At 35.5% G+C, this 27,010-nt stretch overlaps 3 protein-coding genes across 4 annotated transcripts; 1 reads left to right on the top strand and 2 right to left on the bottom strand.

Moving 5' to 3' along the window:
• The first annotated feature begins 586 nt into the window (after positions 1-586).
• Positions 587-26,715, top strand: LOC143445465 (uncharacterized). Of its 2 annotated transcripts, none has more exons than XM_076944581.1 (14): positions 587-682; positions 1,994-2,149; positions 2,590-2,754; positions 2,895-3,044; positions 3,174-3,380; positions 3,528-3,636; positions 3,735-3,861; positions 4,412-4,662; positions 24,531-24,703; positions 24,839-24,994; positions 25,122-25,301; positions 25,429-25,957; positions 26,073-26,212; positions 26,335-26,715. In XM_076944581.1, the coding sequence occupies exons 1-14, from the start codon at positions 616-618 to the stop codon at positions 26,451-26,453; spliced, it is 2,529 nt and encodes an 842-aa protein (XP_076800696.1). In that variant the 5' UTR covers positions 587-615; the 3' UTR covers positions 26,454-26,715. The 2 variants fall into 2 exon arrangements, with proteins under 2 accessions (XP_076800696.1, XP_076800698.1); XM_076944583.1 differs by lacking the exons at positions 587-682; positions 1,994-2,149; positions 2,590-2,754; ... (3 more) ...; positions 3,735-3,861; positions 4,412-4,662 and adding exons at positions 20,474-20,561; positions 21,872-22,027; positions 22,464-22,628; ... (3 more) ...; positions 23,597-23,723; positions 24,064-24,311.
• Positions 7,946-11,283, bottom strand: LOC143446097 (carbohydrate sulfotransferase 8-like). Its single transcript, XM_076945586.1, has 6 exons — positions 10,786-11,283; positions 10,451-10,605; positions 10,107-10,225; positions 9,720-9,920; positions 9,456-9,596; positions 7,946-9,277 (listed from the first exon to the last, which is right to left on the bottom strand). The coding sequence occupies exons 1-6, from the start codon at positions 10,937-10,939 to the stop codon at positions 8,929-8,931; spliced, it is 1,119 nt and encodes a 372-aa protein (XP_076801701.1). The 5' UTR covers positions 10,940-11,283; the 3' UTR covers positions 7,946-8,928.
• Positions 13,022-18,400, bottom strand: LOC143445468 (uncharacterized). The gene is made up of 14 exons (XM_076944586.1): positions 18,344-18,400; positions 18,135-18,225; positions 17,951-18,038; positions 16,396-16,551; positions 16,047-16,208; positions 15,765-15,920; positions 15,466-15,672; positions 15,225-15,330; positions 15,013-15,139; positions 14,581-14,831; positions 14,321-14,493; positions 13,946-14,222; positions 13,702-13,841; positions 13,022-13,594 (listed from the first exon to the last, which is right to left on the bottom strand). Exons 3-14 carry the CDS (start codon positions 18,036-18,038, stop codon positions 13,479-13,481), a joined length of 1,959 nt encoding a protein of 652 aa, XP_076800701.1. The 5' UTR covers positions 18,135-18,225; positions 18,344-18,400; the 3' UTR covers positions 13,022-13,478.
• Positions 26,716-27,010: the final 295 nt, after the last annotated feature.

The raw sequence follows: 27,010 nt of genomic DNA, 5'->3' as shown, positions 1-27,010 counted from the left end.
TACCACAAATGAGAGGTTAATTCCTGAGATCAGTTAATAAAACCATGATTACTCAAACTTTTTAAGGTGTAAATTCACCACATCCTTTTCGTTGTAAATAGCCAGTAGAATACCAAATCTGAAACAGACTGATAGAGACAATCTAGCAACTTGTTTCAGTTCAAGGGCCGCATGCAAATTGCAAACCATTTGCATACATCGACCAAACCACTAATTTTATAACTTCAATTCTATTTCCTAACTTTCTTCTACAAAGTTGTCCAAGATGTTTAGCAACTTTTTTCTTGGAACGAAACAACCTTTTTCGCACAACGCGTCATAGCTATTTTTGCTGTGACTCTAAATCAGCCTTTTTCTATGAGCTTCTGAACAAATTACTCGGTTGTACTGTAGCGTATTTAAACCGGCGTTGCTACCACAATCTTGGCACATTGCGGAGCACTTTGTAGTCGTAGGAAGGTTTTTTGGCGTAAGTGTGAGAGGTTTAAAAGTTAGTTGACGGTAATACTCAGTATTAAAGTTAGCACATTTTACTGCGAGTCTTTAGTAAACCAACATTTTTGCAAATCAAAATAGCTTAATGTTTTTAGACGAGAATACCAAATCAATTTCATTATGTTAAAAATAGTCTTTGTGGTGATGCTGGTTGTTTGGGGGGAAATGACGTCTGTTGCCGTCGTAGGTGAGTATCTTTTGATGTGTTTGTGTGATGTTTGTGGTTGTAACTTGTAATACTTGTTTCCAACTTATCTGTCACGAACAAATGGAGTTTGCCAGGTTCGTGAAATTGATTTTACGTTCAACGGTTTAAGGCTGAAATACAATTTTCTTTTTGCGAAAAAGCCTAATCGGCAAACATGCGTGTTCTCCGTCGTCATACGTAAGGGCAAGCGCTAGTACAACTCATAGATGAATAAAAACTTAAAGATTTCAACTTAAAAGCAAAGAACAACTAGCGTAAAATACCGCCCCTTCCACAGACACAGCAAACATCATGAAAAGCAATCACGCAAGGGCATAGTTTATAAAAGCTGGAACCCAACACAACAGCAGCCCAGTTGCTTTTTTAAGACCCAAACGCAACCCAACTCACGCTGCAAAATTTGGGTTAAAAAACAAACAACAAAAAAGGGAATCAATTTACGGCGAGTTCTATAAAACAATCGGAGGTTTAATTACAAAACGTCGTCCGATTCAGAACAAGAATAACGTCACGAGAAGTGACGTACACAATCAATAATAATAAATAAATATTCAAAATTGTTTCGTATACACAAATGTAATAGTATATAAATGTTAATAATACATTAATATTAATAATAATAACAATATGTTAGTAATATATAAATATTACCAATCAAAACAAATATTAATAAACATTCTTCTATAATCTGAGAACAGATTTGAAAATAAATAATGCTGAGTACATTGCAACAACGTTTTTAACGATAAACTTGGAAAATTGAACAATCGATGCAAGGTTGTATAATAATGATTAATTTGTATCATGAAGAGATACTCCACGAATGTAGTGATGCCGTTTTTAAAATCAAGTGACAATGTGATTGTGGTATCAGAAATCTTTTAATTTGTCCTCTGATTGGGGAAAGTGTCTGCAAATATTCAGCGATATTTCATCATCACTTGAACCTGGAATCAAACTTGTCTTTGTAGAATCCCCATGGACAGAGAACGATATTTAGTTGTTTATGTCTGATCTACCTGCTCCGATAAACACAAATTTTATGACTTTTATATCTTGTTGCCCAAATATGGAAGTTGGGACCAGGATCAATGAACAAGAGCAGACGTCGTTCATAATTCGTTCAAACTTTTGCAAAACTATTTTCTTGAGCAAAATAGTTTTTCTGTAACAGTTGGAAATATTTCGAAGTGATAAAAAAATCGTGTTATCATGTACGTCATAAAATTGGATGTAAAGGTTTTCATCTTAGCTACTGTTTTGATGCTCGATTTTATTTTTCGACTTTAGACGCCTCTGACATGAACTGCTTCGTTGGTACCAGAATATCTTCTGGCAAAAACCTTAGTATGCAAATTTCAGATGATCTTGCATCTAAAAGCTGTGGTGGAAGTGAATTTGTTTGTGGCAGTTATTTGTACTTCAATAAAACTGATGACGATACAGGTGAATTTTATCAGTCATTTAAACAGGATAATTTAACAAACAATAAGTTTTTTAAGTTAAGCAATGTATAAAAATTGCTTATAAATAAGTCTATCTGCATTGATTGAAGTAATCGTAACTATATGGCTTAGCAACCACTCGTTTGTCATTGTATAATTTTTAAAACGTGTCGTACTTTTCAGTCAAAAACATAGACACCTTAAATAGAAGGACTGGTATCCTCTATGCTCGATGTCTGGAACTTGGGTCCCAAGTTGGAACTTGGGTCCCATCATAATTTGTGTCAAATACATGGTAAAACCTTCATTCTGGTGTCTCTTGGGGGGTTGTGAAGGGAATTACTTTTTCATACTTTTATCATACAGGTCATTCATCATCAGGCCATCTATTTAAAGTGTCTAATGTCAAAAATTCTATTTTAATTTTGAATCTCGTTTCAGTTTTCGTGCAGTCAGGACGATGCATATCTAGAAACGAGACAAAATATCATGGCTGTGGATTTTTGATACAAAATACAGAAAAGTCATTAATGTATAAATGTGAATATTATGAATGCGACTCCGGAACAAATTGCAATCGAAGGATTTTGAATGATATACATTCAAGTAATTCTTTATCAAAAGATATTATTTGATGACATTAACGCACTGACTTAAAAACTATATTGAATAAGAAAATTGCATGTGACTTTTATTTAGAAAATACCTAAAAAACTTCTTATAATACTTTTTGTATCTTGTGGTAGATTATTACTTCCCAGCGTCCTGCTATTTGGGAGATCGGGTTTTCAGTGAAAACAGAACCATAAAATACTCTGACAATTTTGTTGATCGGATCAGTTGCCAAACTGGTGACTTTTGTGGAACGTTTCAATATCTAAACCACACCAATGATGGTGAGTATAATGTACACAGATAAAATTATTTTGATTTGATACCGCCAGAGAATCATGTTACACATATAAAGTATAAGAAGCGTTAAAAACACAACTTCTATACAGTAATTGACTATTTTCTACATTAAGAAACATTCTTCGTCCAACAATCACGTTGCATCCCTTGGTCTGAATTATCTTCTGAGCAGAATTGTGCGAGTCTTCGCAACGAAAAGGAATCGTTGCCTGGTGATGTTGGATATTGCAGATTTCGATCTTGTTTCGGTGTTTCAGGGGCATGTAACCTCGTCGATTTCGTCGTAGACCCAGACCCTTGCCCCTCACTGGAGCCTGGTGGTACCTGTTTAGCTTTTTAATTTACGCGCTTCTGTTTGTTTCATCGTTCTATATGTTAACTAGATTAATGCAAACTTTAAATTAATTTCCGGCGAAATTTATCAAGACGTTTAAGATATGTTTTTTACATCAACTTGATGTGCTCAGATTTTCCATTGCTGCCTGGTTGTTCGATGAAAACCGCCTGGAACTTAGTCACAAATTGTATTAACGAAACATTTGGGAACTCATTAAACAAATCTGATATTTGCAGAAGGTAAAATAAACGGCAAAAATTATAAAATTAATATATCTAAAAAAAACTCAATGATCTGAATATTTTGTGTCCACAAATTTAATGAAATTTATCTACAGAACAGACATTGACAGCAGGGATCTAAGACGTTTAAGTACTTGCGTCCATTTGGCTTTTCATAGTTGTCTTCAACCAGCCTGTCCATCTGTATTGGAAGCACATCCACGTTTAACAGAGATTGTCCAGGTAATAGCGATAATTGATATTTTCATCAAATATAAATTGATTACAATTGTTTTCATTTAAGTTTCTTGTTCGCTGTTTCCTATGAAAACAATACCAATAGTAGCTGTCGTAACTAAATTATAATAAATAATTAATTGATATTGCAATAAAATGTAGTCTGATTACAATTGTTTTGATTGAAGTTTCTTTTTTACTGTTTCCTGTGAAAAACAACAAATATCTTTGGTAATCGTCGTAACAGTATACGGTAATTGCTATTGTATACAACAAGAAAATCAATCTAATCGCACTTGAAAAAAAAAGTAAAAAAATCCTAAGAAAGTTAAATGTGCTACGTGTTAAACATTGCATTTGAGGAATCCCTCATCGTTATAAAACAAATGTGTATTGAAAATTTGATATTTCCAAATGATTTTGTCAATTTTTAGATAAAAATTTAGCACACGGTTTCATAATATATGGCGTTAACATTTTGATATATAATTTAATTTGTGTCTAAATCATAACATGGGAGTTTTCCGATTTGAGTTATATTTATGTCACTTTGCAGGTTTTAGAACAGGCGTTTAACGACCTTTTGTACATTTGGTCAAATGTCACAGCTCTCATTCGTCAGGAGACTAAACTAGACTTAGAACCTTACACCAGAGATATCTGTGAATTTGTTTTAACTGATCCGGATCAAATCCTTGTTTTGTTTGATGATGTTTGTGACGACACCACACTCAAAGATCTCATTAAATGGGGCCAAGAAGTGGTTGAAGAAACGCAAAAAGCGACCAATTACACGGATATATGCGCGTGGGTTATACTTTACTACACCAAAGAAACATATAGAGACATAAAATATATAACTGTAATGATCATGATGAAAGATATTGTAAAATAATTTTCAATCGTATATCATTATGTTTAGGTAACGAAAAGATCAGAAAACAATAACATGATAAAACAAGGTTTCAATTATTTCCATTTTATTTGTGTCTTGCAAAAATATTAAATCTATTCATGACTATGCAGGGCTTTCAAAATATTTTTCTTGATGTAGTTGACGGCATGAAAGAGAACAAGCCTGTGTTAACCATCTCTTTTTCTTCGGAGTCGGACGAGCTGCTGTTCTGGTTGTTGTCGAAACTACAAGGTCTTTCGCAGGATGAGATTATTATAGGTACCGGTACCGGTAGGCCTACTCTCCATTCATTGCCGCGTTGCCAGCCTGCATTATATCGTAGCTGACTACAAGCTACTATGTCACTGTGACTATAGTATTCGTCACAATAACTACTATGACTGTACGGTGTAAGCAATGCGATGGCGGCTTGGCACTGGTTTTCCCTGCGCGAGGGATATTCTTGTATAACTTGCTGGAAAACGATGCGGACAAAGTCGTATTTTCAGGAAAACCAGAAATTAGATTAGAATTAAAATTAGAGCAAAGAAGCATTTCACAAATTAGATTAGAACTAGATTACCGGCATTTCGCTCTAATTAGTCTAATTAGACAACTAGAATTATCTAGTTGTCCAAGTCTTCTCAAAGCTTCCGGCTGTATAGCATACAATTTGTAAGGAAACTATAGTTTTGGCTGTTTTGCACATTTGCACAATGGTTGATGACGTTGTTAAGACGCCGAGGATTGATTAAGAAAATATTTTGCGCTACACTATTAAGTTTAGCATCCGCAGCCAGCTGCAGTAAATGTATAAAATGTATGAAATGTTTGAAACGTGTATAAAGTCGACGTCAAGGCTTTCAGATATCCATTTTTGATAACACCGAGGTAATATAGTGCAGCCTACGTGATGTACTCACATGTTCAAAGCATGCTGTACACAGTACTTACAGCATACTTAATTAAATTTGGCAAAACGTCTTGGTCGCAAACAGGGTTGTAAAAATCGGCCAAGTCAAGTTGTTCCAATAGACTCAACCGGTTCTGTAAGTTGGATGGAACAAAGGTTGTGTCTGGTGAACGGCAGAGAAGGCCGTATATCAACTCAGTTAAGCCTTCACCAGCTAGTAGCATTCTCAGTCCGCTTTCTAACGACTGGATTCGAGAGGCAATGCATATGACCGTCTGTATCGGGAATAAAACATGAATTTTTTTAAATATAGAATGTGCTTCATTGAATCTGCGTTTTATCTGAAAAATTTGACGTTGGACTCCGCTGTGTTTTTTTACTAAAAAGATGAAACAGATGTCGCACTGAAGGCTATATGGGCGCTAGGTGACCAGTAGCCTACATAGCAGCTCTCGCTGATGAGGTTTATCAAAACCAGGTTCGGCCTCTGTTTCATCATAAAGCATTCAAGTTTAACGTAATAGAAATGCATTCTACTGATCTCGTATGATTGTGTTACGTCAGGGATTGCGTCAAGAACCGTCGGACAACCTTCAGCCAAACATTCCTGCACTTTGCCGATTAAACATGCTATGGTGTCATTGACGTTGTAACTATTGCAGATTTCTTGTTACAACATACGTCATACGGTATAATTTCCGGTCAAGTCGTTTTAAGGTTGCTTAGTAGAAACTTCATATAAATTTAGAGGAAAATTATTCGCAAATGAGTTTATAATAGAATATGTTTAAATAAAGAAAGAAACCACAAATTGTTCCTTTCTACCTGCACTGGCCTTGATCCTGGTAAGGGTATCCACCGACGTAAGTGCCAAGACAACCAAACACGCCATCCAGGCTCTGCCTAAGGGTACAGGATGGGAACAACTGGATATCAATTAATGAAAGACCTGATCACAGATTTGCTGTGGGTCTTGTGTTGCCGGCGATCAACTTAACTAAACTTAACGTAACTTTTTGTAATTCTTGATATGCCACTTACCGTCGGAACTGTTTGAACAAGACGTAGGAATGGGAGTGATCAAGTTTTCATTGCATGTGCTACTATTGCAGAAATCGATTTTGCAATCATAGCTACAGGGCCGCTTTCGAACAGTTAAGGGAGTTCTGTGCAGCTTCTTCAATACAGAATCCCGATTCCACGTAAACTGTGTCAATGAAACATAAGCTAAGTTTGTTGAAAATGTTCAGCGTTTTAACTTTTTCCCTGATCAATGTTAAAGAAATATTGTTACATGTTCCAGGTCAATTTAGAAACACCAAACGCTTAAAATAGTCAGTCACCAATCGCTTGTGTAGAATCTATGCGTTGGACAGATATGAGTAGCAACTATAGGAATTTATATTGTGAATAGTTTCAAACTAACTTAGTGTATAATAGCTTTAATAATTGGTAAAGAACGTGTTACCAGGGTACAGGGGGTCGCTGGTATTGAGATAGGTGGTGAATCCGCAGTTTTGATCAGGTTTGCACAGTTGAGCTGTCAGATTGCCTTCGTAGAAAGTTGACTTGTCGGCACTGAACGCATTGTAGCCTTGATAGCAGACCAAAGGTTTTGGTACCCCTGACAAAATATTTTGAGATTACAGAGCACGTTTCAGGAACCAAAGTTATCCGGGCCAGCTGTCATCCTTCATGGTTGGTTGAATTGAAAAGAAAGACAGATTGACCATGCTTCGTTAAAATTGTGCAATTAAATGCTACTTTTTGTAAAACCACCATTTGCTTTTTTCTGTTTGTTCAGTTACGGGAACAATCCAATGGCGATTATTATTCTGTTCACTTTAAGAAAACTTGAGGTAATATTTTGTCCAGTAAAACCGCACAACCACGCTCTAAGATTGTCGGCGAATGTTTGCCAAAATAAAACAATGTACCGACTTCACATTCTTACATGCGGGAAATTTTTCGCATTGTACAAGTTTATTTTAACTTGAATTTAGTCGAAGTAAATGAAATTTGTTGATTGTTTTAAATGTTCGTGTTTGAAATGAATTTTTGTCAATTAGCCCTTAGCTCTTAATAACTAACTCTAACGGTGACGAATTTTTTTAAATAAAAAAAGCTAAGCCAAGCATGAGGAGAAACTGCTAACTCTGATTGACCCTAAATACGCTGCAAAAAAGTTGGTTAAGGGAACCAAAGAAATGGTCGAGTTACATCACATTGCCAAAGTTTCTGCGATGTTGAAGTCGCCAAATAGCAATAACTTATAATAACTTAAAAGCAATTTTATTACAAAACTCATGCTGTAGCAAAGCGACATTGCATCGAAAAACATGCTTCAAATTACGACAAAGATCTTTGGAAAGAGAATTTTGTTTGATTGATTGAAATGTGTTATCACGCAACGAGGTATAAATTTAACCGTTTTCTATTAGACTATATAATATATATAGTATTTTGTCTGTAGTTTCACAAACTAAATGATATCGTTTGGGTACAAAATGTTTTGGACTTCTTAACCAATATTTCTGAGTTTGGTAAAAAGATTTTCTACTGACGTAAAAATTACAGTAAAATATCTACGGGCTAAAACTAAAAAAATCATACAATAAGTGTAATAGCAACATCGTAAAAGGTAATACAATAACAGAGTTATAAGTAATTGGCATACAACAAACTACAACAATAAAAACATAAATAGCGACTATATTTCAACTTTAAAACAAGAGTAGCCGTATCTCTATCGCGTAAATACACAATTATTTATCAGACTATGTAATATAATATGATCTATCAATATGTAATCTATTAGTCCGCAATGGAATGTTTAAATCATGAAATCTACCAGTGTAGAAATTGTATAGATACAAAACTGCAAAATCTTACATTACTCTCCAATTTAAATGTGCGGTTAAAAAAATTAATTGCGTAGAAACGTATCTCACACTGTGCATCATTCAAGCAATCCTAAAAATTACATTTCCTCTAAAAGCGAACGACGCTTTTCGCTTCCGGGAGAAAAGACGCAAACGAAAAAGTCCATATGTGATACACAAAATGCAACTCGAGCCGTGAGTATAAAAACCTTAAAAAAACTAAAAATATCCAAGATAAAAACCACAGGCACAGCTCGGTAATGCACAAACTAGCGGACAATATATTGGTTATAATTATTAGTTACAATCGGCGGCCAAACAAGTCTAAAATCATGCGATGTCGACTTTCAAAGAGAATAACGCCGAACAAACCAGAAATACAACTAAACCCAACCATATAAATATGGGTCATGATTTAGAATAAAGAAGTCGTCCGCATAAATTTCTCTCAAAGCTTGAACATCATTTTCGGAAATCTGTTTAAATAGTTGAGTGGTTTCTTCGTTTTTAACGAACGGTCGATCCTTTCCGGGAAAAGTTATCTTATGCGAAGTTAGACTGGGATTTTGTTTCTGAATGTAGTCTAGTAGTTTGTTGGACTCATAGGTGATGTTCTCAAAGCGAAGAATGAAATTATAGTTGAACGCACAAGGTTTACAGAGTTGTACTTGCGGTCGCCAGTGGATATCCATGTCGCCTGCCCTATTTTTCAGCTTTTGTTGAACCAAAAACCTGAAAAAGTAGAAGTTCAAAATTTTACTCTACAAAAATTCTCTCTTTTGATGGTATACCATGGCATAGTTGGACAATTGCATAGTTGCATTCAAATCTTCATGGTTGGTGGTGGCCATAAATTCTCTGTGGATATATGAGGCACATTTCATAGTGCAAAAAAGTTTCGAGAACTCACTTGACAAATTGAGGAAAGGAAATTTCACCAGATTTCATGACACGAATATATTCGATCACTTCCCGCTTTTGTTGGGTTGTCAAATTGTTAAAATCTTCACGTTTTTCCAAGTCAACTCGTGAGATTGTGACAGGATCTATACTGCACAGTTTTCAAAGTGTTTACGAACGCAGCAATGAATGGAGACGTGTAGATTCTTACAATTAGCTTTGTGTTACAGTATATTTAATTCTCACATAGCTACTTCACCAAACTTTACGGTACCTGGAATGCAGTCCATGCAGATGCTCATTTGCTTGAGATTTTGCAATCCTCTTCCCAACCTCATTTTTGTAAAACTGATACGAGCTTCGATTTGACAACTTATCAAAGTAAGCGGACACAAGTCTCTCGAAGGGATGTCGGGTTAGAAAGAAAGTTGTATAGTTGGTCATACGAAAAAGTGCTTCTGTTTGATTTTGCAATCTTTAAAAGAAATAAACGAGAAAAACTGTATCGGATACAGAAAAATTTATAGACTCGTTTAATGCTTTTTGTTAAAGTAACTAATCGGATTTTTCAGTCTAACACGAAATAGCAGAGTGGTAAAGTAATTTTTATTCATTAAACTCTTTCAAATTTGTACAAATCCTATTAAAATAGCATTCTTACTGCTTAAATTGCTTGTTTGGAATTTTCGAATAGGCCCATTTCTTAAGAAACTCTTTTGTGATATTTGCTTGGAATCCACCAAGACGGAGTAATAATATTTGCCAAGTTGTGCTTGCCACCTGTGTAATATAAAGTGTGGTAAAAAAGTAATGTCTAATGCGTGGTCTTGTGTTGAATGAAACGCCCAAGTTTTGATCATCTTGATTCGGACAAGTTGTAGATATGTAAAAGAATCTCTCAATTATTTACAGAAAGTTATTTATTTGAACACGTCAAAGTTAAAATTTATGTCGTGATTTTTCTTCACGAAAAAGCTCATGTTTATAGAGATCGCGAAGAACTACCTTAGGTACTTCACACATGACTACTTTGAGGTCATCGTTGTACTTGAATGTATTTGAGAGAATACTTCCAACTTTTTGAGATCGGTTCTTGCACCTTTCCTGGATTTCAAGTGATCTACTGCCAAAAGTGTCCTCATAAGAAGGGGTGCAGTGAACTGGAGAAGTTTGCAATAAATATTAGTCGGCGATATTTTGCATAAACTGCATTTACTCTGTAAGTATAAATTATAATGATGGGTTTGTATTCCAAGCCATGAGCTGTCCAAGTTCTAAGTATTCCGTTCGTATTGAAATAATCCTTAAAAGCAGTCTTTTAAATACTTCGCTCTTCTTACTTTTTATAGTTTCCTTTATTTCCTGCTCTTTTTCAACTTCACTTCTCTTCTCTCTGTTATTTCTGCTTCTCAGATTACAAACGCTCGTCATTGCCACGACCATTACGCAAGTAACAAGGAAACACAATTTCTTTTTTTTGTAAAAAGCCACCATTTTGTTTTGACGAGCTATATGGGTATAGTCAATTCATCACAATTCACAAGAATTCACAAGAATTACAAATAAGATTCAGGTTTGCACACTGTAAAAAAACATTCATTTATTGGTTACCTATAATTATATTACACTACAATAGATATTTGGAATTGCGTTATTCAATGTTTACTGCAGTATAACTTCCTACTATATTGCGATTATATACTTTTGTTCTGGTTGGAGGCGACAATATGTATTATACGGGTGAAACCTGGACAGTGAACAGAAAACACCAGTAACAGCTGAATCACTTCTACCTATTCGCTTTTCTTCGCAATCTCGTCAAAAGACGTGCACAAATAGTTTCTAGTAAAATTTAGAGAGCATTGAGAAAACAGAGAAACCTGTTGATCAAAGTGTCATTCGATTCTTTTAGCAAATATTTACTTGAAAAAGATGCTTTTTTAAATTCGCCATATCGCCATTGATCAAGATATTCGTTACCACTTCTTTTATGATTATTCTCTTGTCTTGTTTCTACGATTGCCTTATAAGTACAGTACAATATGTTGTACCTAGAGGACTGTTGACTAGAACAAGTTGATTGAAAAGATTGAAAATTGGTTGAAAGTTGAAAGATAGAAATTCAAATATGAAAAAAAAAAAATTTTGTTGCAACAAACAAAAATATATTTCCACCGAAGTTGAGCAAATAATTATAAAAACCGTTTTTCTTAAATACTGCTGCGAGTAGCCAATAGAAATACGCCAAAACATTTCCAACCACACAAGTTAGATCACAACTGAGATGTCATCGGCAGTTTCAAGAACAATTTTTTAAGTTTTCATCAACTCTGTCATTGACTTTGTTTTTTCAAATCTGACAATTTTACTAAACCATCAACAACTAAAACATCACTGTAAAATATCAGACTTTACAAAACTGTTTTTAAGCTGAGAGGTTGTAGACAGAAACGCATTTTACAGAAAGACCTCTACGCCCAGATAGTGGACTCAATATTGGTGTAAAAATTCTAAACACGCCCAATTAAAAAAATTGATGTTCGACCGAGCATACAGACAGTTCAAGTTTTAAAAATTAAAATTGTTTAAAAGAGAGTGGAAGACACCGCGGATCAGCAAAAGGTAAGTCATGTGAATCTTTGTCAACAATATAATTAAGGAGAGTATTTCCCGTTGTCTCGATTGACTACACAGTACGTCACGTTTGCTGGAAAGAGGAACAGAGGGATATTGAAGAACTGGCAGGAAAATGCCGCAAAATAACAGAAACATTTCCATCAAAAAATCACTCAACTACTGCAGGCAACCAAGTTTATACACATTACCCTCACAAAACCAATATATAAATGTGTAATACCACATTTGTTATTCCTCTAAGCTTCTGTACTCTAAATTTTATCGACAAAAACGCAAATATGAAAGAAATATGAAACTAAAACTGATGTCAAGTTGTCGGTACTGGCATATAGAAGAAATATAGTTATAACCAGCCAAAAGTGGTAACAGGTTACATGCCATCCTTTACGCATAAACTTGAAGCATATATTCGAGTCTTTGCATAAAAGGTCACCGTAAAAACTCTCGTTAAAACGTATAAGTCAATCTTTTTATTGTTATTTTTTTGTCAAAAATATTTTATCAGCAAGAAAATGAGATTTCTTGTTCTTCTTATTATTGTATTGTACAGCTAATAGGTTTCTTATGCGATATGCGCGCGATGGCAAAGCACCAAAATTACCTGCAGAATTTCTGATTAAAACAGAAAAGTGTTGATGGAATCTCTATGAAAATATAATTCGTTCAACTTAATGGTCGCTAGATGTCTCTGAGCAGCGACACAGACTAAATACCACAATAGTTTTGAGGAATAAATTATTAAGTAAATATTAAGTAAATGTTAGCTAATTCAGACAAAAATCGCATGTGTGTTAGAAACGTAGGCTCTTGGTTTTTATCGAATATTTATTAAGCTTTTGTTTAAAATTGTCGAACACTTTACTTTACTTTCCTCACCAGAAAAGACATGGAAAAAATCTATCTCTGTGCTTTTCATTTAAACATTTGTTCCGACATCAATAATCACAATTTTATTTTCAAATAGAGATATATTGTGCTACATCTAGAAGTGATATAATGCATCCATTGTTATTTATAATAATGGAAGGCATAACTTTTTACGCAAAACACGACACACAAATACACGATAAGAATGCGCATTCAATAAACATTCTCATAGTTTTAAGATAATGAAGACCAGAGGATATTGTGGTGATTGAAGAAATTGATTATATTATATATGGTTCAGCTGCGTCTGTGGCAAATATTGAAGCTGTAGCTGAAAGCAAATTGCCACACAACAGTGTTAACATAATCATTGTCCTTAGTAGGTTTTATGTATTTTCATCTGATCTCAACTGTTTGTTTGATAATAATTTATGATCGAATATGACCCTGTAGTCATTACAGAAGACAAATATATTACACTTAACGCGAGTATAATACGGTTACATAATATACAAGTTCAGAAATGTGTTCAACACTGCTGGCTGTTTCCAGCATCATACATATCCAAAGCATATTTGTAACGACTCATTATTTGCTGCCAGGTGTCGTAATCGTCTCTCCACATTTGGCTTAAGTTGGCCAAATCTATAAGACGAGATTGTAGATGTTTAAACAAAAAAGTTTGCAAAATTCATCTCTAATTCACCACAGTTCAAATTTTAAATATCTTTAACTTGTTGTAGTGATCTCACCTTTGTACAAGTTATCAGCACAGAAGCACAGTTGGCATCCACTTTTCTCAATGCATTGGATCTGATCGTCATTGATGCACGTACCAGAGTGGATTGGCGGGCAAAGCGGAACATCTTCGGTAGCGATTTGGTTGCTTTCGCTAAAAGTACAAACTGTATCAACAAACATGTGAACACAAAGCAAAAACGTAACAATAAAATCTCTGAAGAAAACAAATTTTTTAGATTCAAATTTTAGACTTACCTGTAAGCCCGGAATCTTGGAAGCCAGTCGGTTATGATTTGGTATTTCCATTGTACATAGTCACACATCCACGCCTTTCTCTGACCACATGCACTGGTGGAATGATAGAACTGGTAGCAGTCAGGTGGAGATACTGGAAGAGACATTGATGGAGACATTGTTGGAGACATTGTTGGAGACATTGTTGGAGACATTGATGGAGATATTGATGGAGATATTGATGGAGATATTGATGGAGACACTGGTGTTGATACTGATGGAGATACTGGTGTTGATGCTAATTCAAACGAAATTTGTTTTTGTATTCGCCTTAAACCGTTACAAAATTTTTCATTTAAAAATCACTTGATTTTTAACACTGTGCTATTAATTTACATTCATTCATCAAGACTCCGAAAGCCGGTTCAGCTTCAATGAACAGTGTAATTAGGTTTTCAATGGAGTAACTAAACCCAGGTAAAATTGGTTCAAAGACTTCGCTGATTCTGTCCAAGCTGCATCGCGTTTTTGTCGCATTTTGAAGTTGTGTGTCGAACATTTCGAAAGCCCTACGTTTGGAAAAAATAAAGTTTTTGGAAGAATATTTTATTCAAAAGTACTTTTGCAACACTTATTCAGTGTTTCGTCCCACTTACTGGCGTATATCCGGGTAATTCGTAGCATTTTGGATCGAAGCAATCACTTCTACACCCCATTTTATAAGGTCATCTATAATTGTGTCGTCACAAATATCATCAAATAAGATCAGAATTTGATCCACATCAGTTAAAAAAAATTCACAGATTTCTCTGGTGTAAGGTTTGATGTCTATTGTGGTCTCTTGAAGGATGTTTTCCGTAAATTCCGACCAGGAAAAATGAAATGGATCGGAAATAATTTCTAAAACCTTCATAGCAACATAAGTTTATTTCATAGAAAATAATATTTAAAAAAAATTTACAAAAAACTTTGGAAAGATAAAGGTTTATTGCATGCATGTTCCAGTTCGGCATTTTTTAAAAAAACAGAGCTATGTCTGAAACTATATGTATTTAACTGTTGATATGTTTTTTCTTGTAAAAATTTACCCGGAAAAGTTCGGTTAACCGCGGATGTGTACCGAGTACTGAAGGACAGGCGGGAAGAATGCATTCGCTCATAGAACGACCAATGCACCTTTCTAAGTCATTAAAATCCCGGCTATCTGGCATTAATCTGAATGAAAACTTATGTAGATAAGCTGCTAACAATTGCTGGCAATTGAAAAGCATCATAACTTAAACTTAATCAATCTCATTACCTGCAAATATCAGAGCTGTTTAATGCGTCTCCAAACTCCACTTTAAAACAGTTCACAACAGAGTTCCAAGCCGTCGCAGCAGTGCAGCCAGGAAGTAGCGGAAAATCTAGTGAAGTTAAGTCAAAACAAAGAGAAAATGGATGCAAAGTTTTTAATGACGCAAAGCGGTATTTGTCAGCCTGTAGTTGTTATCTGATCACTGCATACGATTTCGTAACGAGCTAATCCATAAGTAATTTACCGTCTGTTTCCAGAGACAAGCACGTGCGTCGACCAAAGTCGAGATCAAAGTTATTGCATTGCACTGATTCGCCAACACAAGATTGGAATTTGCAGTAACCAACTTCACCGGATGAGGATACATCTTCTTCGCGTAAACTCGCACAATTCCACTCATAAGGTATCCTGTGCCCAGGTATACATTGAGCCTGTTGGACGAAAAATGTTCCTGAAAGCAAAAATAAACAAAAGTTAGTTTCAAACTTGCAATTTTGCATCTGAAACAGTTAAACATTATCAGCGTATATCCTACATACTCACCACTGTCGGTGTGGTTGAAGTACTGGAAGGTTCCACAAACATCACCGATTTGGCATTTATTCAGATAAGATTCCGATAAATTATTGGATATTTGAAGAGTTTTGTTTTCGTTAAAAACTCGATTTCCCAAAGAACAATAGGCAGGAAAGTATAAATCTGGCCAAAATAAGAGAAATTCATAGCCCGGAAAAAGTTGGCGTGATTAATTCTTTTACGTTCACTACTTATTCATGCATGTTCACGCTTCAACTGTATATACCACATTTATAGAAAAAATGTTACATGAATAATTTTCCAGAAGGCCAGAGTTGCAGTTGTTGCTGTGTTCGCATTGATAATATTCGCAACCGTAAATCCATGAGTTTGCAGTATTCTGTTGCAAAAACCCACAGCCCTGATATTTTGTCTCGTTCCTGCTTATGCAGCGTCCTGACAGAACGAAAACTGAAACGAAAGTCAATCCTTTTACTAAAATATCTTATACTATTAATCAAAGTTAAGATACTTCGTATAAAACTTGCCTATATTATTTATATTCACTCACCATGCGGAAAGGGTATATAGGTTTACAAACAAAATAAATTATCCCTTTCGTCGAGAATAATATTCTATCTAAACAATTTCAGTTTACCTGTATCGTTACGAGTTTTGTTAAAGTACAAATAACTGCCGCAAACGAAGTCAGTTCCTCCGCAGCTTTCAGAAACCATTTCATTCGAAGCTTCCACGGTGATGTTCATCGCTGAAACAATCGTCTCTCCAACATGACAGTACAGGCCAGTGGCATCTAGTTTATAAAAACACCGACACTTAACATCGACAAATCGATTTTAGACCGATTGATGTTTGTTGCTTGTGATTTTTGTTTGAGCAAAAGCTACAATGTGTTAGATTGTGGACCTTGCAAAATGACCTTTGCGTCATTTTACGATAGTTATGACAACGAAAACTTTCATTCACTCGTTCAATGGAAAATGTTCCCAAATTCTAAGGTCAGAATTATTTTCGATGCTGATTTCTGACTTTTTTAGATGTTATTTTCAAATATTTTGCATTTTTGTAGGGTTGTGGAAACATGGTAATAAATAACACAGGTTTGTGTGCATTCGAAAGTGGTATGCGTTAACATGCGTTCGAAAATAGTTGACCTGGTTAAATGGTGGTTACCAACAAACTCTAGTTGTCTTCACGCTGCGTTTGACACAAGTTCTCTTTTATTCGCTATTTTGGCGAAAACGTCAACGATCCATGAACCCGGAAAAAAGATCAAAAACCTTAAAACTGTCGACGTTTTTGCTTCAAGTCGGGCGTGAACGTGGAACGTGGAACGTCGTTTAGAAAAACTCGCGGTTTTCTAAATTTTTGTGATATTTTACGATGAAAACAAAATGTCCCAAAAGACAAAACTTATTGCTGACTTGATTGATATTTTCATAATTGCTGATATTCCTGGTAAGAACCGGAGCTTTCGATGACGTACATGATTTCGTGACTATCCTTACCAAGCCTGAAAGTATGACGTCATAATAAAAATAAACAAAGAAGTTTTCATAGGAAGGAAAAGCCTTTGTCTTTACAATGCTTGGTCTATAATCTAATGCAGGCTACATTCAAAGTATATGTTCTCGCTTTTATGCATTTAGTTGGACGAATTAAATGAAAGCATTTGACAAACATAAATTGTGAAATTTTTGTTTCAGGAAAATAAACCAGTAAGTTGTATCGTATGTAGAGCACTGGCGCAAACAATTCCTTAAATTGAACAAAAGAAAGATTGAATGTGATACACTATGAGCACCACATATACTGTAGGCTTAAATTCCATAACTGGCACAACAAATGCATAGAAACCAGGGAGTCGAACCGCAGTAGAAAACGATTTAACTCCGGTTGAGGTTTGCATCGCGAGCACACATTCATATAATTCAACAATATAAATCATATTTAGTTCATATTATTCATATTCATATTTATTTACTTCATATTGCGCAAAAAGTTAACGACCGAGTAAACTTGAGAGTGAGATCGAGTTAATGAGAAAACTTAAAACTTGTGACTCTCGTTCTCGACGCAACCGATCCATTTTACAATCTCGCGAAAAACTTGTTTAAAATCAAAAGCAGGTTTGAACCGAATTAACACAATCTCAGATAATAAAAAGTTGCACATTCATAGAGAGAACTCACCTCCATTGACAGTTGTCATCCTGCATGCGGACAGCAACAACATGGCTATAATTTTCAGCATCATGTAAACAATGTGGTGTATGCTCATCTACAAACTAAATAAACTGATTGAATTGACAAAATTTGAGCTAAATTATAAAGACACCTTAGCTAATACAAATAAACGATAAAGTTAGAAATTAACCTCACGGACTAATTTGTGTTGCTCGTATCTGGTCTGGTAAAAGCAAAATCTAAGATAAACGATCCTTTGTCTGTGAATGTGGTTCCCGATGCTAAAAAAAAGAAGACTGAGGAAACAAACCTTTGGCAAAACAGTTCACGTTCATTCAACCCGAAGAATCGATTCTTTTGTAGAACAACGTAAAATAAAATTTACCGAGTGTCATTCACCTGACTTGATTGACGCTGGTATAATAGACGGTGACGCTGTGAGTGTTGTCGTCACGGTTGACTAAAGGTCAGGTTCGCAGGAAAGAGGAACTGAGGATTATTGAAGAACTGGCAGCAATAATGACGCAAAATAAGCGTCAGCGTCAGCCTCAAAGCTTCTGTATTCTACATCTTACCCAGTTTTGCTTTCATGAATTCAATTTCAATCAACGTTTCGTGAATGCATATGAGAATGTATTTATATAAAAGAAATAGCTAAACGCAATGAACAATCAGCCTGGTTTGCTCCCGCTTGTATGTGACTGTCCTCGACAAAAAACGCAAATATACGACAAAAAGTGACATAAATTTATGGAACATGACACAAATAGGCTGCTGAATGCTCCCTGCTATCGGAAATATACTTAACCAGCCAAAAGTGGTAACAGCGTACACGCCACTCTTTTATGCGCTTTGACTAACAAACATACACGAGCGACTAAGTTGGTGCTTAAGCTTTATACAGCAGTATATTGAGACGTAAAATTTTCTAAGTGTCTGAGAAGCGCTATCCAGTCAAGGTAAAATGGTCTATCTCTAATTCGATCTCCATACATGCCAGCGTACTAAGGGGGAGCATTAGGCCATGGTCTACTCAGAAACCCAAATTTTTTGGGTCATCGGCCCTTTTACGCTTTTAAATTTTTCGGTTATTGCATCTCGTTATTAAAGACTAATTATCAACTATAACACAATGGGAAACATACTGGCTGGTATACGGCATTTCAAAACGATTGTGTTTATCACCTGACGAGATTGTCTTATACGGTGTCTCAAAATTGTACATAATTAAATTGACAGCAATTACACGTATATAAAATGTGAAAATGCATTTTATTTCAAGGCGCTTTGAAGCGATGTTTGAACCGTATAAACACCGAAACTTTTTGCGCTTTATGCACTTTTGGCGGGCGGAAGAGAAAATATGGGAATTTTAAACCGAGCATTTAAAAACTTTGGCTGACCTCTCAAAGCAATTCTAAATACGTCATCGCACGTTCGCATGTCTCTTTTTGAAGCTCACAAACGATGCAAAAATTATGTGGTTCTGTATGCCACTGACGCGTTGGTTTCAACGACATTGGCGCATCAGTCAGTGCATTGTGCGTCCTAGCGTGTCATGGTGGTTAATGAGCCAAAGACTCTGACGTGTTTAGATGCGCTGATTTTAATCAATCATATCCTAAGATTTGGTCATTACATGCAACTTTATACCTTCAACGACAGATGCTCTCTTAATGGTGTTCAAACCACTATGAACTACTTTATTGCGCGTATTAAATAACTTAAAATGTGAAATTGTGTGTCTGGGAAAAATACACTAATCTGTATAACTCCAACACTTTTTGCCACACGCGTAAAGCAGTGGCGTGTACAGATCACAACCTCGTTCTAACCTAGCTACCAACTGCTTCAAAATGACCTTGATTACAATGCCAGTTACGAAATATCATATGTAGCGCCCCGCTTGTCGCTACAACTCTTATTGGTACCACAAATGAGAGGTTAATTCCTGAGATCAGTTAATAAAACCATGATTACTCAAGCTTTTTAAGGTGTAAATTCACCACATCCTTTTCGTTGTAAATAGCCAGTAGAATACCAAATCTGAAACAGACTGATAGAAACAATCTAGCAACTTGTTTCAGTTCAAGGGCCGCATGCATATTGCAACCATTTGCATACATCGGCCAAACCACTAATTTTATAACTTCAATTCTATTTCCTAACTTTCTTCTACAAAGTTACTTCAATTACCAAGATGTTTAGCAACTTTTTTCTTTGAACGAAACAACCTTTTTCGCACAACGCGTCATAGCTATTTTTGCTGTGACTCTAAATCAGCCTTTTTCTATGAGCTTCTGAACAAATTACTCGGTTGTACCGTCGCGTATTTAAACCGGTGTTGCTACCACAATCTTGGCACGTTGCGGAGCACTTTGTAGTCGTAGGAAGGTTTTTTGGCGTAAGTGTGACAGGTTTAATAGTTAGTTGATGATAATACTCAGTATTAAAGCTAGCACATTTTACTGCGGATCTTTAGTAAACCGAGATTTTTGCAAATTAAAATATCTTGATATTTTTAGGCGAGAATACCAAATCATTTTCAGTATGTTAAAAGTAATCTTAGTGCTAATGTTGGTTGTTTGGGGGAAAATGACGACTGTTGCCGTCGTAGGTGAGTATCTTTTGATGTGTTTGTGTGATGTTTGTGGTGGTAACCGGTAATACTTGTTTCCAACATATCTGTCACGAACAAATGGAGTTTGCCAGGTTCGTGAAATTGATTTTACGTTCAACAGTTTAATGCTGAAATACAATTTGCTTTTTGCGAAAAAGCTTAATCGGCAAACATGCGTGTTCTCCGTCGTCATGCGTACGTAAGGGCAAGCGCCAATACAGCTCATAGATGAATAAAAACTTAAAGATTTCAACTTAAAAGCAAAGTACAATTAGCGTAAAATACCGCCCCTTCCACAGACACAGCAAACATCATGAAAAGCAATCAAGCAAGGGCATAGTTTATAAAAGCTGGGCCCCAACACAACAGCAGCCCACTTGCTTTTTTAAGACTCAAATGCAACAAAACTCACGCTGCAAAACTTGGGTTACAAAACAAACAACAAAAAAAAGAGAATCAATTTAGGTCACGTCGCGATAAAGCAATCAGAGTTTTAATTACAAAACATCGTCAGATTGAGCACAAGAGTAAGGTCACGAGAAGTGACGTACAAAATAATTGCACAAATACATAAAAATCATAAAGTTACGAATTGTAAACAAAGTGCGGGGCGTAAATGCATAATCAAAAATGTTTCGCACACGCAAACGTAGTAATATAAACGTCCTGTAAAACAAATATTAATAAACATTCTTCTATAATCTTAGGATAGATTTGAAAATATATAATGCTGAATACATTATAATAACGTATATAACGATAAACTTGAAAACTTGAACGATTAACGTAAGGTTGTTGAATATATATTATTAACTTGCATCATGAAGCGTTACTCCACGAATTGAGTGATGCCGTTTTTAAAATCAAGTGACAATGTGATCGTGGTATCAGAAATCTTTTAATTTGTTTTCTGATTGAGGAAAGTGTCTGCAAATATTCAGCGATATTTCATCATCGCTTGAGCCTGGAATCAAACTTGTCTTTGTAGAATTCCCATGGAAAGAGAACGATATTTAGTTGTTTATGTCTGATCTGTCTGTTCCGATAAACACAAATTGTATGATTTTTATATCTTGTTGCCCAAATATGGAAGTTTGGACCAGGATCAATGAACAAGAGCAGGCGACGTTCATAACTTGTTTAAACTTTTGCAAAACTATTTTCTTGAAAAAAATTGTTTTTCAGTTGCAGTTTGAAATATTTTGGAGTGATACAAAATTCTTGTTATCATGTTCGTCATTAAATGAGATGTAAAGGTTTTCATCTTAGCTACTGTTTTGATGCTCGATTTTCTTTTTCGACTTTAGACGCCTCTGACATGAGCTGCTTCGTTGGTACCAGAATATCTTCTGGCAAAAACCTTAGCGTGCAAATTTCAGATGATATTACATCTAAAAACTGTGGTGGAAATGATTCTGTTTGCGGCAGTTATTTGTACTTCAATAAAACTGATGACGATACAGGTGAATTATATCAGTCATTTAAACAGGATAATTTAACAAACAATAAGTTTTTTTAAGTTTAGCAATGTATAAAAATTGCTTTTAAATAAGTCTATCTGCATTGATTGAAGTAATCGTAACTATATGGCTTAGCAATCACTCGTTTGTCATTTTAAAAATTTTAAAACGTCTCGTACTTTTTAGTCAAAAACACAGACACCTTAAATAGAAGGACTGGTATCCTCTATGCTCTGGAACTTGGGTCCCATCATAATTTGTGTCAAATACATGGTAAAACCTTCATTCTGGTGTCTATTGGGGGGTTTTGACGGGTGAGGAATTACTTTTTCATACTTTTAACCTTCTACAAGCTCATCTGAAGGTCATTCATCATCAGGCCATCTATTTAAGGTGTCTATGGTCAAAAATTCTATTTTAACTTTGAATCTCGTTTCAGTTTTCGTGCAGTCAGGTCGATGCTTATCTAGGAACGAGACAAAATATCATGGCTGTGGATTTTTGAAGCAAAATTCAGAAAATTCGTTAATGTATAAATGTGAATATCATGAATGCGACCACAGAACAGATTGCAATTCTTGGATTTTGAATGATATACATTCAAGTAATTCTTTGTCAAAAGATAATTTTTGATGACATTTACGCACTGACTTAAAAACTATTTTGAATAAGAAATTTGCATGTGACTTTTATTTAAAAAATACCTAAAAAACTTCTAATAATCTTTGTTGTATCTTTTTTGTAGATATTTACTTCCCAGCGTATTGTCAATTGGGAGATCGAGTTTTCAGTGAAAACCGAACCATAAAAATCTCTGACAATTTGGTTGCATGGAGCAGTTGCCAAACTGGTGACTTTTGCGGAACTTTTCAATATCTAAACCACACCAATGATGGTGAGTATAATTTACATAGTACATGATACCGCTAGAATAATGGTGAACATATAAAATATAAGAATCGTTAAAATCAAAACTTCTATACAGTAATTGACTATTTTCTACATTAAGAAACATTCTTTGTCCAACAATCACGTTGCGTTCCTTGGTATGAATTATCTTCGGAGCAGAATTGTGCGAGTCTTCGAAACGAAAAAGAATCGTTGCCTGGTGATGTTGGATATTGCAGATTTCGATCTTGTTTTGGTTATTCAGGGGCATGTGACTCCGGCGATTTGTACCGAGACCCAGACCCGTGCCCTTCAATGGAACCTGGTGGTACCTGTTTAGCTTTTTAATTTACATGCTTCTGTTTGTTTCATCGTTCTATATGTTAACTAGATTAATGCAAACTTTGAATTAATGTTCGGTGAAATTTATTAAGACTTTTAAGATATGTTTTTTACATCAACTTGATGTGCTCAGATTTTCCATTGCTGCCTGGTTGTTCGAAGAAAACTGCCTGGAACTTAGTCACAAATTGTATTAACGAAACATTTGGAAACTCATTAAACAAATCTGATATTTGCAGAAGGTAAAATAAACGGCAAAGTTATGAAATTAAAATTTCTAAAAAAAAACTCAGTGATCTGAATATTTTGTGTCCCCACAAATTTAATGACATTTATCTACAGAACGGACATTGACAGCAGTGATCTAAGTCGTTTAGATCGTTGCCTCTATTCGGTTTTTCATAATTGTCTTCAACCAGCCTGTCCATCTGTATTGGAAGCGCATCCACGTTTAACAGAGATTGTCCAGGTAACATCAATAATTGATATCGCCATCAAACACCAATGGCAATCGTCGTAACAATATTTGCTATTGCATACAACAAGAAAACCAATCTATTCGCATTTGGAAGAAAAAAGTTGCAAAATCCTAAGAAATTTAAATGTGCTACGTGTTAAACATTGTCTTTGATAAATCTCTCATCGTTTTAAAGGAAACATTGAACATTTAATACTTCCAAATGATTTTGTTAATCTTTATATAAAAATTTAGCATATACTTTCCTATAATAAAGCGTTAACGTTTTAATAATTTGTATCTACATCAACATGGAAATTAGCGATTCGAATTTATTTATGTCGCTTTGCAGGTTTTAGAAAATATTTTTGACACCTTTCTCGATCGGCGAATTCTCACAGCGCACATTCGTGAGGAGACTACAATAGACTTCGAACCTTACACCAGAGACATCTGTGAATTTGTTTTAACTGATCCGGGTCAAATCCTGGCCTTGTTTGATGATGTTTGTGACGACACCACACTCAAAGATCTATTTAAATGGGGCCAAGAAGTGGTTGAAGAAACGCAAAAAGCAACTAATTACGCGGATATATGCGCGTGGGTTATACTTTACTACACCAAAGAAACATGTATAGATATAAAATATATAACTGTAAAGTTCAACATTAAAGATATTGTAAAATTATTTTAACTCGTATAGGATTATGTTTCGGCAGCAAAAAGGTAAGAAAGCAATAACATGATAAAACAAGGTTTTAAACATTTCCATTATGTCCTTGTCTTGCAAAAATATTACATCTATTCATGACTATGCAGGGCTTTCAAGATTTTTGACGCACGACTTCTCGATGCCGCCAATTACCGTTGTGACTTGGACAGAATTAGCGACGTCCTTCAACCGATTGCATCCGGTTTCGGTGAGATCATTGAGAACGGAATTAAATTGTTCATCGAAACTCAACCAAGTCACAAAGCTCTAGAATGTGAAGGTGAAAAATGAAAATCTTTGACTCAAGTTTATAATCGCGAATCGCAATTCAACGCAAATATTTCTTAACCTTTTAGTGATTGCTTATTAATAAAAGTTCAAAGAATTCATATTCAACTTATAAACCTTTTTACAGAAGTAGAAAGTCCATTAAACTGCCATCAAGGCTACAATGCATTCAGTGCTGATAAGTCAAGGTTTTACGAAGGCAATCTCACGGTGCGTGCATGCAAGCCCAAGCAACTATGCGGCCTGACTGGTTTTATCAACAACAGCGAACCCTCTAAACCAGGCAGGGATGTTCTTTTGCGATCTGTCTCATTTCAACTTGATTATTGAAAATATTTTCGCAAACAAAAAGTATTAGAAATTTATTTACATTTTACTTAATTTTATAAACATTTGCTGTTTTGTCACAGTTTTCTTGGAGGTAGGAGAATGTGTTCTACTCGATGAAGTGAACTATTACAACTGCGATCGATCTCGTGAATTGTTCAATCTCAGTGATGAAAGTTTTCTTAATTGCACTTTTATTACTTGCAATAGCACCAGATGTACTGCAAGCAAGCTCACTCCAAGACCTTCACCCACCCAGAATGGTAAGATCAGTTAAAGAATTTAGAAATGAAACAAATGCTATCAAAATGCGCGTAGAAATAGGATTAAAACGCAAATGTATTATACTTGACGTTTTGTATCAATAAATGTGTATGGTTTGTGAATTAGTATCAACGCCAGTATCTCCACCAGTATCAACACCAGTATCTCCACCAGTATCTCTACCAGTATCTCCACCAGTATCAACACCAGTATCTCCACCAGTATCTCCACCAGTATCTCCACCTGTATCAACACCAGTATCTCCACCAGTATCTCCACCAGTATCAACACCAGTATCTCCACCAGTATCTCCACCAGTATCTCCACCAGTATCAACACCAGTATCTCCACCAGTATCAACACCAGTATCTCCACCAGTATCAACACCAGTATCTCCACCAGTATCTCCACCAGTATCAACACCAGTATCTCCACCAATATCTCCATCAATATCTCCACCTGTATCAACACCAGTATCTCCACCAGTATCTCCACCAGTATCTTCACCAGTATCTCCACCAGTATCTCCACCTGACTGCTACCAGTTGTATCATTCGACCAGCGCTTGTGGTCAGAGAAAGGCGTGGGTCTGTGACTATGTACAATGGAAATACCAAATCATAACCGACTGGCTTCCAAGATTCCGGGCTTACAGGTAGGTGGCAAATATCTGGTGGTCGCTGATGTTCAGTCAAATTCTTTCACGTGTTATTACATCGACTGCATTACCAGAAAGATAAAAGCTGAATCTAAGATTTTTACGCATGTAGTGAAAAGAACGGTATCTATACGGGGTATCTCCCAGGATGTCCAGCAGATTATCCAGACATGTGCACCAACTATGATCAGAGGAGATGCGCGGAGAGACTTGGATGCCGGGCGTGCTTCTGTGCTGACAACTTATACAAAGGTGAGTGAGGTGCAAGACATTTCTCGATCGACCGGACTTCAGTAAATGTGTTGATGCGATTGCAATGACCATTTGGAGGAATTTTAACATCCTAATTGATCATACAATACTGTCTATTGCAGACTTGGGCAGCCTCATCTACAGGTGGAGAAACAATTATTACTCTTGGCAGCAGATTATGACGCGTTACAAATACGCTTTAGCACAAACTGAAGGGGAGAACACAGACGAACAGTGCTAGATTTCATGGGAAGCTCTTTTGACAGATTGTTTACAAACATACGTTAATGAATGGGTGTAGAACATAGATGTTATTTGATTTGTTGTAACATTACTTGCATTCAATTTATTATGTAATCGCTTCTTTAATGAACCGCATAACGCAACGATGATGAACATTTTTGTGTAAATAATGCAAATTTACTTTTAGTACTTTTATAGAACTATATACTATAAAAGTATTTTCAGTCAGAGCGTTTGTAAATAAAACAAAAGAAATTGCATTTATTGATTCTTTGCTACATTTTGCTGCCTGACAACAAACACAGTTATACAGTTGATTCAAGTTAGTCGGTGTTAACATAAAAAGCACAGAGAAGTTTATTCAAATAAATAAAAGTTAGTTGTTTATCTCTGAAATATATTTCATTGCGCTTCAACCTGAAGAGTGAATATAGAAGAAGAAAATGTGCGAGTCTTCCATTCATGGCCAACTTTGTTTTGGACTCACTTAAGTTAAAAACCAAGTAATACGTCCCATGATTTTGAATTGGTCAGATATGGTTTAAATTTTATTCC

Source organism: Clavelina lepadiformis, chromosome 2, assembly GCF_947623445.1.
Source record: "Clavelina lepadiformis chromosome 2, kaClaLepa1.1, whole genome shotgun sequence".
Classification (NCBI taxonomy): Eukaryota; Metazoa; Chordata; class Ascidiacea; order Aplousobranchia; family Clavelinidae; genus Clavelina; species Clavelina lepadiformis.
This window is presented reverse-complemented; position numbering and strand designations above follow the sequence as displayed.